This window comes from Oryzias melastigma, linkage group LG17 (assembly GCF_002922805.2).
Source record: "Oryzias melastigma strain HK-1 linkage group LG17, ASM292280v2, whole genome shotgun sequence".
Classification (NCBI taxonomy): Eukaryota; Metazoa; Chordata; class Actinopteri; order Beloniformes; family Adrianichthyidae; genus Oryzias; species Oryzias melastigma.
In genome coordinates, this window is record NC_050528.1 from 6,781,454 (window position 1) to 6,799,183 (window position 17,730).

At 36.7% G+C, this 17,730-nt stretch overlaps 1 protein-coding gene across 12 annotated transcripts in view; it reads left to right on the forward strand.

Moving 5' to 3' along the window:
- Positions 1–17,730, forward strand: part of LOC112147179 (adhesion G protein-coupled receptor L2) — a 168,723-nt gene that overhangs the window by 65,568 nt on the left and 85,425 nt on the right. For all 12 annotated transcript variants that reach the window (XM_024273374.2, XM_024273368.2, XM_024273369.2 and 9 more), the window contains exons 3-4: positions 5,205–5,418; positions 15,550–15,659. In XM_024273374.2, the coding sequence (XP_024129142.1) occupies positions 5,205–5,418; positions 15,550–15,659 (324 nt within the window). The remainder of the gene's footprint in view (positions 1–5,204; positions 5,419–15,549; positions 15,660–17,730) is intronic.

Sequence of the window (17,730 nt, forward strand, 5' to 3'; positions counted from 1 at the left end):
TATGTATGCTTTTTTCTTCTTCATTATGCATTTTTTGGCCCCTGCGACTTATACTCCGGTGCGACTTATAGTCCGAAAAATACGGTATATTAAAAAGTTGCAGTATTAAAGTTTTAAAAATTGGCATTATGGCTAGTTTTTTGGAGTATTTTGGCATTTACTAAGATTTTTACGATATCCTGGAGTTTAGCTAATGTTTTAGCCAAATGCTAGCGGTTTTGGCTAATTTAGACTCATTTTTCAGTTTTTAAGGCTGTTTTGGAGTTTCGCTAATACTTCAGCAACTTGCTAGCTGTTTTGGCTAATTTAGGCTTTTTAAAAGTTTTTTTTGGCCATTTTGGTGTTGGGCTAATATTCACACTCTAGATGTTTTGGTTAATTTAGACTAATTTTTCAGTTTTTTAAGGCTTTTTTGGAGTTTAGCTAATATTTTAGCTACATGCTAGCTGTTTTGGCTAATTTAGGCTTCTGAAAATCTTTTTAGGCCGTTTTGGCGTTTTGCTAATATTTACACTAGATGTTTTGGCTAATTTTGGCTCTTTTTTTAGGATGTTTTGGATTTTTGCCAATATTTCAGCTACATGCTAGCTGTTTTGGCTAATTTAGGCTTTTTAAAAGTTTTTGGGCCGTTTTGGCGTTAGGCTAATATTCACACTCTAGATGTTTTGGCTAATTTAGACGATTTTTTCAGTTTTTTAAGGCTGTTTCGGAGTTTAGCTAATATTTCAGCTACATGCTAGCTGTTTTGGGTAATTTAGGCTTTTTAAAAGTTTTTTGGCCATTTTGGCGTTAGGCTAATGTTTACACTCTAGATGTTTTGGCTAATTTAGACTATTTTTTTTAGGCTGTTTTGGCTAATTTAGGCTTCTTAAAAGTTTTTGGGCCGTTTTGGCGTTAGGCTAATATTCACACTCTAGATGTTTTGGCTAATTTAGACTAATTTTTCAGTTTTTTAGGCTGTTTCGGAGTTTAGCTAATATTTCAGCTACATGCTAGCTGTTTTGGCTAATTTAGGCTTTTTAAAAGTTTTTTGGCCGTTTTGGCGTTAGGCTAATATTCACACTCTATATGTCTTGGCTAATTTAGGCTTCTTAAAAGTTTTTGGGCCGTTTTGGCGTTAGGCTAATATTCACACTCTAGATGTTTTGGCTAATTTAGGCTTCTTAAAAGTTTTTGGGCCGTTTTGGCGTTATGGTAATATTCACACTCTAGATGTTTTGGCTAGTTTAGACGATTTTTTCAGTTTTTTTAGGCTGTTTCGGAGTTTAGCTAATATTTCAGCTACATGCTAGCTGTTTTGGCTAATTTAGGCTTCTTAAAAGTTTTTTAGGCCGTTTTGGCGTGAGGCTAATATTCACACTCTAGATGTTTTGGCTAATTTAGACGATTTTTTCAGTTTTTTTAGGCTGTTTCGGAGTTTAGCTAATATTTCAGCTACATGCTAGCTGTTTTGGCTAATTTAGGTTTCTTAAAAGTTTTTTAGGCCGTTTTGGTGTGAGGCTAATATTCACACTCTAGATGTTTTGGCTAATTTAGGCTAATTTTGAGCTTTTTAGGTTGTTTTCAAGTTTAGCTAATATTTCAGCTACATGCTAGCTGTTTTGGCTAGCCTAAGTTTTTGTTGTTGTTTGTTTTTAGTCTAATCTGGCATTTAGCTAACATTTTAGCTGGTTTTCAGCTTCAGCTTTTTCAGCTATTAGCTTCAGTGATTTCAGCTATCAACTTCATCATTTTCAGGTATCAACTTCAGCATATTTAGCTATCAGCACTAGCATCTTCAGCAGCCAAATTCAACTTCTCGCATTCACACTAGCATTATCACAGTTAATGCTATATATCTAGTTTATAATTATGTTAAAAATCGTGGTTTTAAAGTTTTACAAAATATAGTTTTAGAGTGTTCAATAGATGTTTATCCTGATCGGCCCGCGACCTATGGTGTGTTTTGGACTTTTGCCCCTTGTGCGATTGAGTTTGACACCCCTGTTTTAAGGTTTTAGACAGATATGTCATTACACGCCCAATTACAAGTTGACAGGACAGTCATTAATGAGCACACAACTATCTATAGTTTGTAGAAAAAGCAATTTGTTCTTTAGGCCGCCAGCACAGTCTAGATACTCCCCCTAATTGATGTAGTGTTAGCCTATGACCAGAGAGATCTATACAGGCGTGGGGAGAGGAGGCTAGCAAGGCACAAGCCTAATCAATTGCCGGGCTTCTGTTGACAACAGCATGCCATCGTGCCATAGTGCTCTGATAGATGAGCGGAGCCGCCAGTGGACAGCCAGAGACAGAGTTACAAAAAGGCAGATGGCGTGTGGGGCCGTGAGGGTGTTTTAGCCGAAAGACTGTCTCTCTGCTCAGAATTTTAAAACCCCATGAGATGCATTCTTTCTGCCTGTTCTCTGTTGCTGCCATGATAAACCCGTCACTCCTTCCATGAGGAATGGCAGGCAGGACGATCATTATTCTTTGCAGTAAAGCCGCCGATTTCTCCCTGGGTTTTATCATCCACCATTTTGGACAGGTTTTCTGAAAGGTTTGGGTAATTGTCATGGTTATTGGAAAAGACAGAGTGACCCCACAGCCCTTCACTTATGGTTCAGTTACACAGGCGTCTTCTAATGAGGTGATATACAGTCCAGCTAAGCAGAATCTACTGGCCATTAGATGGATCATGGTTTTATAATGAAATGTCTAGTTGCTAAATGCCAGAGAATTTATACCATTAGTTTCATATTTTGTTCTCATGCTACCTCGACAAGAGTCTGTAAAAGTTTTTCCTAATGTGCTATGAGTTTAACATTATATTCTTTAGAGTGAATGTTTTGCAGATGTCGATTCTTCTGTTTTCCCGCACAGAATATCATTATAAGTGAGCTGGACGCAGTGGGCTCAGATGACTAGCAGACATGTGGGTTGGGTTTTAAGAGTAGGAATTTGGAGCCGGAATCGTTTCAGCTTTGAGGAGTTCAAACAATGCTAATTGCATCAGGCCCTGGCTGTCAAAAGTGTGAGGATAATTAAAGCAAGAGGGCAAGAGCGGACCTGGAGTGGTAAGTGTTAGAACATGACAACGCTCGGGAACCAATGGGAGCGTGGAAAAGGTAGCAGGCGGAAAGGATGGCTAATTAGGAGAGAGAAGTGCATAAAATACAAATGGTAGTTGTTCCATCTGGGGCCACCGGTGCTGAAAACGTCCGAGATTATTGACAGTTCATGCTGAGCCACACTTTCCCTTAATTACATACATTTCCATGTTCTACCAAGACTACTTTTTCAGAATTGTAGATTGTTTTTTCGGACTTTTTCATTTCCTCTAGTTCCAAAACCTTCTGTAACGGTACATTACAAAAAGGAAGTGGGCCGTTTCATTGTAATTTGTTGCATATCTGGTACAGATATTTGCACAATTATCCAGAACTGGGGTTATTTGGCCGCTCTCCCATCAGCTTTCTTCCATCTATAGCGCGTGTCAAAGTCAAGACTCGGGGGGCCGGATCCGGCCCTCCGGGTAGTTATATCCGGCCCTCCAAATAAACTTTTTTTTTTGTTATTAATGGATTGATGTTATCTTGCCCTTATTTATATCTTGTATCATTTTGACAAAATTTATTTTTTATGGAGGGTAAAATATTGAAAGTTATTTAAGGTTCAGGTTGATTTATTCTGGAATATTATTATTATTTTTTACTATTCATATAAACTGTTAAAGTTTTAAAAATTGGCCTTCTGCTATCTTTCTGGACAATTTCCGCATTTACGTTTTTTTTTTGTTTTTTTTAGGCTATTTTAAAATTTAGCTAATTTTCAGCCATATGCTAGCTGTTTTGGCTAATTAAGGTTAGTTTTTCAGTTTTTTAGGCTGTTATGGAGTTTGGCAAATATTTACACGCTAGCAGTTTTGGCTAATTTAGGCTTTTTTTGTTTTGTTTTTTTAGGCTGTTTGGGAGTTTAGCTAATATTTACACGCTAGCGGTTTTGGCTGATTTAGGCTTTTTAGAAAAAGTTTCTTAGGCTGTCTTGGAGTTTGGCTAATATTTAGTTGCAGGCGGAAGTTGTTTTGGCAAATATTTTTCAATTTTTTCTAATCTATTTCTAATCTATTTTGAAATTTAGCTATTTTTCAGCTACATGCTAGCTATTTTGGCAAACCTATGCTAGCTGTTTTGGCTAATTTAGGTTTTTTGTTTGTTTTTTAGGCCAATGTGGAGTATAGCTAATATTTCAGCTACATGCTAACTTTTTTGGCTAATTTAGGCTTTTTCCCAGTTTTTTTTTCTTTTGGGGGGGTATTTTTGAAATTTCGTTATTTTTTCAGCTACCTGCTAGCTGTTTTGGCTAACCTAAGTTTTTTTTTCTTTTTTTAAGCTAATTTGGCGTTTAGCTAACATTTTAGCTGGCTATCAGCTTCAGCTTTTTCAACTATTAGCTTCAGCATTTTTAGCTATCAATTTCAGCATCTTCAGCGGCCAAATTCAGCTTACAGTATTCACACTAGCGTTATCACAGGTAATGCTATATATCTAGTTCATAATTATGTTAAAAAGTTATGACTTTAAAGTTTTAAAAATGTAGTTTTAGAGTGTTTAATAAATGTTTATCCTGACCCAAGGTGTGTTTTGGATTTTGGCCCCCTGTGTGATTGAGTTTGACACCCCTGATCTTTAGACTAGTCCTCCTGTGTGGAGTCCAGACTTTTCCCCCTTTTCAATTGTTGGCCCAGTAAAACGGATTATATTGCACTTCAATCTGCTGGGATTCTGCCTTTCTTTGCCCAGGAAACAAAGCAGAAGAAACAAGCGATGGAGCTTTTACAACTGTAAAATAAAACGCTCTTCGTCCAAATAGATTTGGCTTCGGACGTTCTCCATTGGTGGAGACCATCTCGAGGCGCTGCAGCCTTCGCTCGGAAATTTATTAGATTACCTCTGGTCTCCAATGAGTCAAAAAATCTGACAGCCCTGACCACACAGACATGGAGAAAGGAATTATTTTGTCTTTCTCCATTCTTGGATTGCGTGTAATGGTCCATCTGTTTAAAACTGTGGTAAACACTGGACTGCTGTTGCCTATTTATATCGTGCCAGCAGATTTTTACTGCATGATGTGCGGTCTCACTGTATTGATGCAGAGATCTCTTAACCTTTTCATTTAGTGATGCGCCTTCTTCTCTGTGTCTGTGCGTCTCCCTTTGTCAGGTTTCAGCCGTGCCGCTCTGCCTTTCGGGCTGGTCAGGCGCGAGCTCTCGTGTGAAGGATATGCAATCGATCTCCGCTGCCCCGGGAGTGATGTCATTATGATCGAGACGGCCAACTACGGCCGCACCGATGACAAGATCTGCGACGCTGACCCGTTCCAGATGGAGAATGTCAACTGTTACCTCCCCGATGCCTACAAGATTATATCACAAAGGTAAAGCGCTGGGGAGAGATCGGGTTTCACAAACACAACCAGGAGCCGGGGAGGAAAATTATGTTCCAACTTTCTGCTGCACACCAAAGAGATCTTTAAGGCTTTTCAAATGTTATTCCAACTGCAGTTGGACTGAAAGGATCAGTTTGCTTTGGTTGGTTAGCTCAAAAAAAATGTCAGCTCATTCTTCATCTCAGGAATGCCAAAGCAACAGCTTTGAAAGTCTGTTTCATCTCATTCAGAACAGAAAGAAGCTGGTTTTAAGTCTCACTCCCATCATATCTTTAGCTATTTTCAAAGCATTCCAGAAAAACATGTCGTTTTCTAGGACATAGATTCTGCAGAGGGGCAGTAGTTGTGGGCGGGACCGTGTAAGCGGAGCAACCCCACCCCCCTTCCCATCTACAGTGCTTAGTTTACAGTGGTCCCTCGCTCTGTCATGGTACACTTTTCATTGTCTCACTATTTTGCAGATTATTTTAGTGTCATTTTGCATGCCAATTTATTTATTTATTTTATTTTTCAGTTTTATATTTTGATTGGCTGTAGACTATTGCCTGTAAAATTTGATTTTTTCTGCCAATTTTTTAACTATGAGAGTTTAAACAAGAGAATAATTGGTGAAAATATTCATGCCTGTCTGAGAAAAGTTAATAAAATGAATGATGAGGCGTTCTACAATCTTAAAAACATCTATAATCCTACTTTAATCTATTTCACCCATCTTTAGAACCTCCACAATAAACGAGGGACCCCTGTACACTCTCTACTGTTAGCTTACATTACCAGTGCAACCAAGGAATATTGGAGCTCTAGACGTACAGTTTGAGCTAAATACCAGCTTAGACAAGGACAACGAAGACATACATGGATTAGAAGGAAGCTTTTAGCCTTTCTTAAAAAAAATTTTGGGGACAAAAATTAGTTCATATATTTATTATTTCCCCAGTAAACACGGTTGTCCTTTAGCAGTTGTTTCCTCTAACAACCACTAGAGGGCACTGCATCTGAGTATCTGCTACGGACAGCGGCAGAAGAAGAAGTGTCGTCCAAAACAAACATGGAAGAGAATCGGATTGTTTCCCTCTTAAACTTTGACATTTTACACACATCAAAAGATTAGCATTCTTGTATTTGTTTATTCATATTTTTTTCTTTAGCTACGCTGGGCTTGGCGTATTTGTTTTTAAACATCAGACTTTTCCCCCCAAAGTGCGACTTATACTCCAGAGCGACTTATGCTTTTCCTCTTCTTGATATGGAACTCAAAAACACAATTTTAAACTTAAATTTATGTCCTCCATCATGAGAAAAATGCTACAAGAACGTGGTAAAAACACGAAAAGTACAATTTTTATCGGAGTGCATCTTTAACATCCCACCCAGACAAAATATGTTTTTCTTTTGTAAAATCATTCTTTTTATTTGTGATTATACAGTTTTTAGCCAAAATAATAAAAAAAAGACATATTAAGACATATTTACAGCAGCAGTGGCTCATTAGAAATACAATTCTAGGTTGTGGGCGGGACTGTTGGAGTAGTCCCCCCCCTCCTTGGAGCTGAGAGCTCTGTTTGCACACTCACGCGCAAGCTAACAGCCTCAAGCTAACATTAGCGAGCAATATTGCATTGCAGTTTGAAGCCAAATTAAGGCAGAAATGCAATTTGCTACAATTTGGGACTTTGGCCAGTGTGCGCAGTGGTGGGAGGGGAGACTTTGACACGCCCATTTGAGTAGCTGCGTCATTAGTTTGAGCTTTTTCAAGCATCCAGTTTTCATCTGCTCCTTATTTGAATCAAAAAATATTCAGAAACTCAGTTTTAATCGTAAATAATTTTATTTAGGTCATCTACAATGAGAAAAATGCTACAAGAACATGTTAAAAACACAGAAAAGACTAATTTAAATTATATATAGAGAGCGGAAGATATGTAGGTTAATGTTACACATTTAAAACATATTTTTTGAACTACTGGCAGGATCGAGTATTTAAAATGTGGCTTATTTCTTGACAGGCAGGAAATGACATCTTTGCAGCAGCAGAGCCCTTCACACCAGCTGCGTGTTGTTGCTTCTGTTTGAGTCATAATCAGTGTACTCAGAGACCGCAAGTCACATGAACACCCCCTTAATTCCCTATCTGGAACACAGCGCTTGCTTTGTTCAAACACTTGTAGTGCATTGAAGAGGTTTTGCCTCAGGTAGTGAACGGCGCCCATCATCATGCCTTTTATCCCGGTTACCCTTTCACAGGATGCAGCCTCGTTGTCAAACAGCCGCGCAGCAACACTTCAGCTCAACCGCTGCTCGTACCCCCAGACATGTGTGTACTCTAAAGGCCACTCAGAAATAGTAACGGCACTGTTCCTTTTCTAACACTCTGCCTTAACCTGCCCCTCGCATAAAGATAGTTTCTGAACAGCATCGTCCACCGCATCAAACCCCTGGGATTTTCTCCTTCTTTTTTTGACTTTGCTCCCAAGAGATGCAGCTCTACGGAAGATTTTTATGAATACATTACGTTGCACCATCTTTTTTGAATCCCCGAACATGCATACATGCTGCTGTAACGCTTAGGAGGTATAGTAAATGTTTAGAAGGTAAATCAAAAGTGTGCATCCGGGCTTTTAGTTTACCTTAAACACCCTACGCGTCAAAGTCGAAGTCCGGCCCTCCGGGTAATTATATCCGGCCCTCCAGATCATTTAATTTCATTGTTACTAATGACCCGATGTTGTCTTGCCCTTATTTTTACCTTGTATAATTTTGAGAAAAAACATTTTTATGGAGAGTAAAATATTGACAGTTATTTAAGGTTTAAGTTAATTTATTCAGACATAATATCCCTGCCTTTTTTATTATTCATAATTATGTAATTTGTTTAAAGTTTTAAAAACTGGTATTATGATAGTTTTTTTTAGGCTAATTTGGAGTTTAGCTAACATTTCAGCTACAAGCTACCTCTTTGGCTAATTTCAGCTTTCTCTAAGTTTTTTAGGATTTTTTGGGGGGTCAGGCTAATATTTACATGCTAGCTGTTTTAGCTAATTTAGGCTTTTCTTTTTTTTTTTGAACTCCTAGGCTGTTTTTTGAGTTAGGCTAATATTACATGCTAGCTGTTTTAGCTAATGTAGGTTTTCTTTCAGTTTTCTAGGCTGTTTTAGAGTTATAGCTAATATTTACATGCTAGCTGTTCTGGCTAATTTTGGCTTTCTTTATGTTTTTTCGGCTGTTTTGCGGTTAGGCTAATATTTACGCGCTAGCTGTTTTAGCTAATTTAGGCTTTCTTTCAGTTTCCTAGGCTGTTTTAGAGTTATAGCTAATATTTACATGCTAGCTGTTCTGGCTAATTTTGGCTTTTTCGTTTTTGTAGGCTGTTTTGGGGTTAGGCTACTATTTACATGCTAGCTGTCTTGGCTAATTTAGGGCTTTTTCAGTTTTTTAGGCTGTCTAAGAGTTAGGCTAATATTTACATGCTAGCTGTTTTAGCTAATTTGGGGCTTTTTAAAGTTTTTAGGCTTTTTTTGGAGGTAGGCTAATTATTACATGCTAGCTGTTTTGTCTAATTTAGACTTTTCTTTTTTTAAACTTCTAGGCTGTTTTTCAGTTAGGCTAATATTGACATGCAAGCTGTTTTGGCTAATTTAAGCTTCTTTAAAAAAGTATTTGAGGCTGTTTTTGAGTTAGGCTAATATTTACACGCTACCTGTTTTAGCTAATTTAGGCTTTCTTTAAGTTTTTAGGCTGTTTTGGAGTTTAGCTATTTTTTTCAGTGACATGCTCGACGTTTTGGCTAACCTAAATTTTTTTTTAGGCTAAATTGGCATTTAGCTAATAGTCTTGTTGGCTATTAGCTTCAGTGATTTCCACTTTCAGCTTCAGCATTTTTAGCTATCAATTTCAGCATCTTCAGCTATCAGCACTAGCATCTCCAAATTTATCTTACAGCATTCACACTAGCATTATCACAGGTAATCCTATATATCTAGTTCACAATTATATTAAAAAGGCATGTTTTTAAAGTTTTAAACATTCATCTATAGCGTGTTCAATAATTTTTTATGCTGTTGTCCGGCAACCCAATGTGTGTTTCTGATTTTGGCCCCTTTTGCGACTGAGTTTGACACCCCTGATCTAAACAGACTTTTGAAGCCGCACTTCAACACTCCATCAAGGACTTCTGCCGTTTGAATCCTTGACCAATAACACTGTAACACTTCCAATCGGTGAGGGAAAACGGGCTGATTAAAGTTGTCGTGATAAACGTGGACGTTAAATCTTTTCGAGACCCTCATCAGTCCTTCGTCGGTGTGCAGCAGAATAGAACATAGGTATTTAAATGCCATTGTAATGCTTCGGTAATACTGTCAAGATTAAGAAAAAGGCAATAGACCCGCTGATGGATAAACAAACATTAAACGAGATCAGTGAGATGCTAACAGCTGGAAGTCTGCTTCAGTCTTTTTTTCATGGAGCTTTTCATTTGATGGCTGTTTCAAAGACCCTCTCCTATGAAAATTGTGCTTTTAACACGTTCTTGTAGAAATATTTCTCATGTTGGAGAAAATTTTGATTGAAACGTCATTTCAGGAGCAGTTACAAAAATTGAACATTTTGGTTAAAAACAGCACAATCGTAATTAAAAGACCACTCTGACGATATTTATATTAGGGCGGGAAATCGATTAAAAAATTAACCAATTAATCGCAAACCTGAAAAAAATTAATCGCAATTAATCGCTTTAATTTTTTTTTTAGTCTCAGTATTTACTGACTACTTATAATTTATAATTAATCACAATGTTGTACCAAGTAAAATTTATTTGTACAATATGGCAGTGGACCACGGATCAAAGAATCCGCTTTTTGTGAAAAGGGATCTAAACCAAAAAAATAGCAAGAATAAAGAACTAGAAAAACCGATTGAATATTTATTTCTTTTGTAAGTGACCATGGTATAAGCAGGATAATTCTGACAAAATGTTTACCGTGGAAGCACCGAGTTAAAGCGAAGGACTGTTTCTTCTATTAATTTGCGTTAATACATATTAATGCATTAATTCTATTGGATTAATCGCATGAGTTAATGCGTTAACGTTCTCAGCCCTAATATTTATCTATTGCAAAATCGTTCCCGTACGATCTGACCGCTCATTAGAAACTAGCTTCTGGGTTGTGGGCGGGACTATTGACATGGAAGTAATGCTACATTGAGATCCCAGCATGCCCTTTGTTTACACTCTCTCCCGCTAGCTTGTAGCACCTCGCAAGCCCAAGCTAACATTAGCATTAAAAAATAAATAAATAAATAAATAAATCAGCTTACAACTATAGTTGTCAGCTCAGAATAGGAAAATGAAGAAAATATTTGATTTATTTGTCTGGAATTTGAATATTTACTGTTAAAATGAAGGAAGAAGACTTTGGCCCACCCTTGGCAGTTTCTGCGTCACAAACAAGCTTTTTGTCTGATCCTGATCCATCATGATTTGAATAAAGAAATGCTCAGAAAATACAGTTTTAATTTAAAATTCATTTATACATTTCCTCCATCATGACAAAAATGCTACAAGAACACGTTAAAAAACCCAATTTTCCTTAAAGTGGGTCATTACAATTTAATTAAGTAATTGATTGCTAAATTTAAAGGGTAACCAAACAATAAATGAACTTGTTGATCTCCATAAATGGGACTTTAAATGTGCTGTCCGTCAGTCATAGCCAAATTTTTGACAAATTGAAATAAAACTGTTTAATTCTTCAAAATATAGTCAAAAGCCGTCTGTGTTCTGCCCCCTACAGGTTGAATTACGGTATTACAGTTTTGTGATTGGTCAAACCATGTAAGTTTCTGAAGTCTGACGTCATGATCTGCAGCTTCGGTGATGATAAAGTCCCGCCCCCAAGCCCCGCCCCTTTGACTGGATTTTCAGATTTCAGCTGAGCCTCCATCTTCCCTGTTTGGTTACCCTTTAAAGGGTTTCTGTTTAAATAATTATGGGAAAAGGCAGAATGAACCTTTGGTTTTATATCCTTTATGTTATATTTGTATTCCGGTGATCATTCCCTCTGAAACGGCTGTGAATGACTGTTATGTTTGACCTTTACTTGCTTTTTCCTCCACCCGTCAACCTCCTAAGTCCTCAAAGCTTCTCCCCTACACGATCGTGTGTCTGTTCTCTCTTCCTCCCAACGCCTCATTTCAATGGTCACTTCTTCTCTGACCCGTAAAACTAACGGAATAAATATTTGATCTGGTCAAAGGTTCATGTCTTTGATGGAAAACAAGCAGAATTCGTACACATCACTGGCGTGACATTGTGCTGGGTGCAGTAAATATTACATGCAGTGAGTACCTGCTGTGAAAAACAGACTGTCAGAATGCTTAGCAGCAACACCTCCTTTTCTTTCAACACAGGACCTTCTCACAATCCCAGAAAAGGAGAAAAAGGAACAAAGATTTTTCTTTTTTTTTTCTTACAACCTGAAGGAATTATCAAGAAAAAATGTATTTAGATTCTTAGCTGAAAGTACTGTACACAAATCAATATTTAGTACTTAGAAAAGATCAAATGATCTACTATGAAAGGTTTTCGCTTGTAGTGATGGATCCTCTGAGAATCGACCCCCCCTCCGTACTCGTTTTATCGTCTTTTAACTCATTGCTTTGCTCTTGTGGGCTGCAGCCTACTGTAAATGGTTTGATGTGGTCTCATGGCTCACATCAAACCAACTGTACACAATCTGCAACCTGCTCAACCACAGCGCACCACTGTCTGCCACGGAGAATTCTCAAATGTTTCCCTCTGAAGATGGCGGATTTCAAAACATTCAGCCAAAAGATGAGTAAAGTGTTTGTCAGAGCCTCAGAAAAGCAGCTCCAAATGTGGCCCGTTTTCTGTCTTTGTGAGGACTGGCGGCGTGGTGAACCACGTTAGACGCTGACAGTCAGAACCTAATCTTCTTTTTACAGGTGAACATAAAGGACAAAGAGAGTTTATTTTGGTAAAAATATGAACTCCAAAAATATAGACCTCATTAGTGAGAAATTATCCATCAATAAAACTGTATTTTGATCACTTAATCATCGTCATCTTTATTTAAAAAGTGCTTTAATGCAATTAAAAATTAAACAAAGCACTGTACATTAAAGGAAAATGTAATAAAAACTGTTGTAGTAAATAAGCGACCGGTTATTTATTACATTTTATGAAAATAAGTAACCTAAAATAAATAAATTAATATTTAATCTAAGCTTAATAATTGATGTATAAAAGTGGATATCAATCTAACTTCTAAAGCTAAAGTCTGCTAGCTTGATGCTAACGTTTAATGGAATTCCCGATAGGGCGGCTAATGCTAACCTAAACATACATTACTGACTAAATAAACTCACAGACATGACTTTTCCAAAATCTTTTAAGGAAATATATTTTAAAGTAGCTATTTGTGATCTAAAACATTTTTATGCTCAGACTTTCTTCTTCTTCTTCCGGAATAAGGTGTAATGCTAAAGTGTAATCGCCACCTAGTGGCCAAACTGAAACGCCCTCCAGGAGAGGCAGAACAATGTTGGAGTTTCTCCGTTTGAGAATCCATGTATGATATTAACAATCTTATTATAATTTCACTTATAAGTTTTACAGTATGTGATTAATGGATATCTTCAAAACATTTATAGATTTCTAAACAAATGTGTCTGAATGTGTAAACTCAAAATTGAATTGAATTGAGAGAAATGAAATAATCGAAACATCAAAATTAGAATCTTAATGGATCCAGGCTCTGGTGAACCAGACCGCTCTTTGTATATATTCACACACATATATATATATATATACACCAAAGATTCATGTTGTGGTCATATGGAAAACTTAGCATGCAGGCTAAAGCTACATTCACACGCCATTGGCAACACGTGTTCTAAGATTCAAGGATGCTTTTATTGTCATATGCTTAGCTTTTACTGACATACAAAATTTTGTTTCAATACAATCTAAGCAAGATCAGACAGACAGAGTACACACATACAGTTCAAAGTTGACTGTCGCTCAGCCTTTTCAGTGCGGGTGTAGATGGTTTAGTATTGGTGGGGGAGGGGGATGCAGAAAAGTTTCAGCCATAGACATATATTAATTACTGGACAAAGCAAAGCGTTGACGTCACTCATAGAAAATGCCTTCCCTCCGGTCCCCACCGAATCGGGTCAATGCCGTGATCGTGGCTTCCTTATAAGGCCACCGCCATTTTCAAACCCGTTGGTGTGAGTCACGTTTTTATGATGCCAATCATAAGTGAACTCAAGAAAATAGATGTGGTGGTTGGGGAGCTCTTATTTAATGGGAACAGTCAGCACGTCAAAAAACAACGACACCCAAAAAGTCAGTTTTTGATGTGGAGGTCTTAACCATGTGACGACTTAGGAATGAAAACGTCAGGACTGGGTTGAAAAGCTTAATAGATTAATAATCTATTCACAAAAGATATTAATTGATTTACAACATAAAGCTAAAGTCTGCTAGCTTGATGCTAACGTTGAATAGAATTTCCCATAGGACGGCTAATGCTAACGCTTGGTTCACCAAAAAAATACATTTCTGACTAAATGAACATCTTTATAAATTCACACGCATTCATTTTCTAAACTCTTTTAAGAAAATATTTTTTAAAGTAACTGTTGTACTGTCGTCTTCTTCTTGAATAAGGTGTAATGCTAAAGCGTGATCGCCACCTAGTGGCCAAACTGAAACGTCCTCCAGGAGAAGCAGAACAATGTTTACAATGTTAATGATCTGAACATTTTTGTTAGAACTTCTCCTTTAGAGAATCCATGTAACACTGTATGATATTAACAATCTCATTATTTGACTAATATATTTACAGTATGTGAACTGTGTAAACTCAAAAGTAAATTGAATTGAAGAATCTAAAAAAAATGGAATCGAATTCAGGCTCTTGTGAATCAAATTGTGTTGATTTGGAAAAATGTAGACATTATTTTTTATTACTGAAGTACCGAAATTGGCACCGATTAGGAACCGAAACAAAAGAACCGCCCAACCCTACACGGGACCAAGGCCTTTAATGCATAGAATAATCAAATGTAATATGATAAAATACTTTTTTTTGATTTAATTCTGTTTCATAGAGAATAGATGAAATTACAAACCTTACATGGACAGTGGTGTTCACGTAGAAGAAATCTGGACACTTTGGAGACGATGGAGTCATTCTCTCCTGGTGACAGCCGGTGTGGTCGTGACGCTTCGGCGTTGAGCCTTTTTTCTCCTCCGTAAGTGCTGCTCGTATAGAAGCTTAAAGGCACTTTTTTCAGCAGACTTTCTTATTCATATATAATGTTTGGTCATCCATTAGTTTCATGAGCAATTTTTAATCTTTTCTCTGTTTTTTGTGGTGTTCAGAAATATTTATTATTTTCCCTTTTCTGATAGCTGACATAATCCTCATTCAAGTGACTGAAGTGAAGCCAATTTCACCCTATATAATGTTTACACAAACATCCTGGTGAAGCTGGGTTTTAAGTCCACCCCCTCCCTGCTTCTCTTCTTCTCTTCTTTTTTTATTGCTTGAACCATTTTAGCACCCAGAGGTACGTGCCAAGGCGCACACGCGACTCAGTCTGTCTTTGCTAGTCTTTGCACAGCAGACTGCTAATTCACTGAGGGATTCTGTATCATCCTGGAAGGCAAATAACCTCTCATGGAGATGACACATGGGTTGGGTCATACATGCATAGGAGCTCTGTTGTACCTGAGGCCACAAATTCCACTCGGCTGCCTGTCACTGCCACCTGTTCTGTGTGTTTTAATGAATGTCCTCTCTTTTAATAGCACTACGAAGACAGCAATTCCTTACATGCCTTTAGCTGCTTTTTTACGTTGTCATTCTACCCATAACCTTCATTTTGCTCGCCCTTAATGCTGTCATTCCTCTTCTTGTTTGAGGTTTAAACAAGGATGCATAAATGACAGTGGGTCCTCGGATCTCATTAGTGTCGATGTGACTGCTGACAAATTTTCCTCCTCTTTGTTATTAATGTTTTTGCTCTGCGGAGTGCTCTCTCTGAAGGTAGTCATGATGAAATCTCTGGTCAATCTTTTTTTCCTAGGTGCAACAACCGTACGCAGTGTGTGGTTGTCACTGGCTCTGATGTCTTTCCTGATCCATGCCCTGGCACCTACAAGTACTTAGAGGTCCAGTATGAGTGTGTTCCTTATAGTAAGTATCGCCATCTAAACCTCACACTGAAACTTGACTGTGTGATCATGAAGTTTTATCTTTAAAAAAAGACTTTCCTCTCAGTTACCTGTAAATCATTTAGATCCGATTCTTTGTTTTCAAAGCTAAAGTTTCATCTTTGATCCTCAAGACGCATTTCATTTACTCGCCCTTCTTCCTGTTTATTCAAAGTTATGTTTTTGATCTAAAATTTTAAAGTCTTGTTAAATTGAAGGCGAAGTGTGGGTGCAGTGATCTCTCTTCTCTGCTCAGTTTGGTCTCTGTGTATGTTTCTATTAGGGTTCTCTAGAAACGTTTGTCTTGAGGTCTGTGGGAAAATGACTTCACCTCTAACTTGATTTGCGGCCTCGGTAAACATTTTCTTAGCGAGCTTAATCTCTCACTTGCATGATGTTTATTTTGTAAATTATCGTCCCATTTAAGGGAGCGAGACAAAAGTGCTGAGTAGTTTGGGCACGGCTGAAAACGACATAGACATGGAGGCTATGAGGAGTTTCACAGAATTCTTTTAATCCTAAAAATTGAGAAAAATTTACCACAAACAATAGCAGAGTCTCAGTGAAGAACAAGAAAATAACACAATGTATATTATTTATATTATAATATGATGTAATTTAATTTAATTTAATATAATATAATGTTGTAAAATTGTAATACAAAATAATTTACTATAATATAATATAATATAATATAATATAATATAATATAATATAATATAATATAATATAATATAGCTGGGAATCGATTAAAAAAATTAACTAATTGATCGCAAACCTGGAAAAAATTAATCACGATTAATCGTGATTAATGTTTTTTTCATTTAGTAACAGTATTTGCCGACCACTCATTATCTGCAAACAATCACAACCTGAAAACCCAAACAAAACTGCACATTTATAAAATTTATTTTTTATTTGGGCTGTCAATCGATAAAAAAATAACTACATTAATCGCAATTTGGTGTTGTGATTAATCGCGATTAATCTCAATGTTTTATTGGGTAAATTTTGGATGACATTATTGCACTAGACTACGCATCAAATAGTCTGCTTTTGTGAAAAAGCGGTCTAAACAAAAAAAATTGCAAAATTAAAGTACTAAAAAAAAACGATTATTTATTTCTTCTGTAAATAACCGTAGGAGAAAAATACCTGACGAACATTCACAGCCCTAAATCTAATCTAATCTAATCTAATCTAATCTAATCTAATCTAATCTAATCTAATCTAATCATAATATAATATAATATAATATATTTTTTTTTGTTTTGTAATTAAAAAGGGAAAATATATAAATTATTTGAGCTTTGGAAACAGTTAATTTTTCTCCCCAAAAACTATAAAAAAAAGAAAAGAAAACTTTAATGTTTCTATTATTTTTCTTGAAGGAAACACGACCTCTCATCACAGATATGACAAAACAAACTGCTTTAACAGACACTACATTTCACTAAACATGCCTGTTGGAGTTTTTAAGGTAACATTCATTTTGTGCCTGACAGGTAAATCAGAGAACAACAACTGTGTTCTGCTGACATCCCAGAATGCATTGGTGGAGGATTAACTTCCACTAATTAATAGTAAATCTCAAGACTCGGGTTTGTGTTTCTGTCAGTTAAACGGGTTTTCTTCACTGTGTGTCTCAAACTCATCAGCTTAAGTCTACGAGATGTCAATGTCTGCTGTTGTGAAATAACATGTTATTATAAATATAATAAAGGTTTGAGTGTTTTTTTTAAACGTCTACATTTACACTTAGACGAGGAGACGAATCAAAAGTATACTCACAGTATATTATTGTTGACTTGTTCCCTCATTAAATAATTAAAGATCCACTTTAATCTTCTTATGGGCTTTTTTAAAAGGGATCTTTTTATTATAAATATGCAATTTTGAACCAGAAATCAAGGACAGTTTCTGCAGAGTTGCATTAAGTCGTTACAAATTGCTCAGCAACCCCGCCCCCCTTTTCCCTCCTCCTTGCAGGGAGTTTGTCACAAATCAGAGCTGCATTTTTTTTGTATGATTTTAATAAAAAAAAATACTCACAA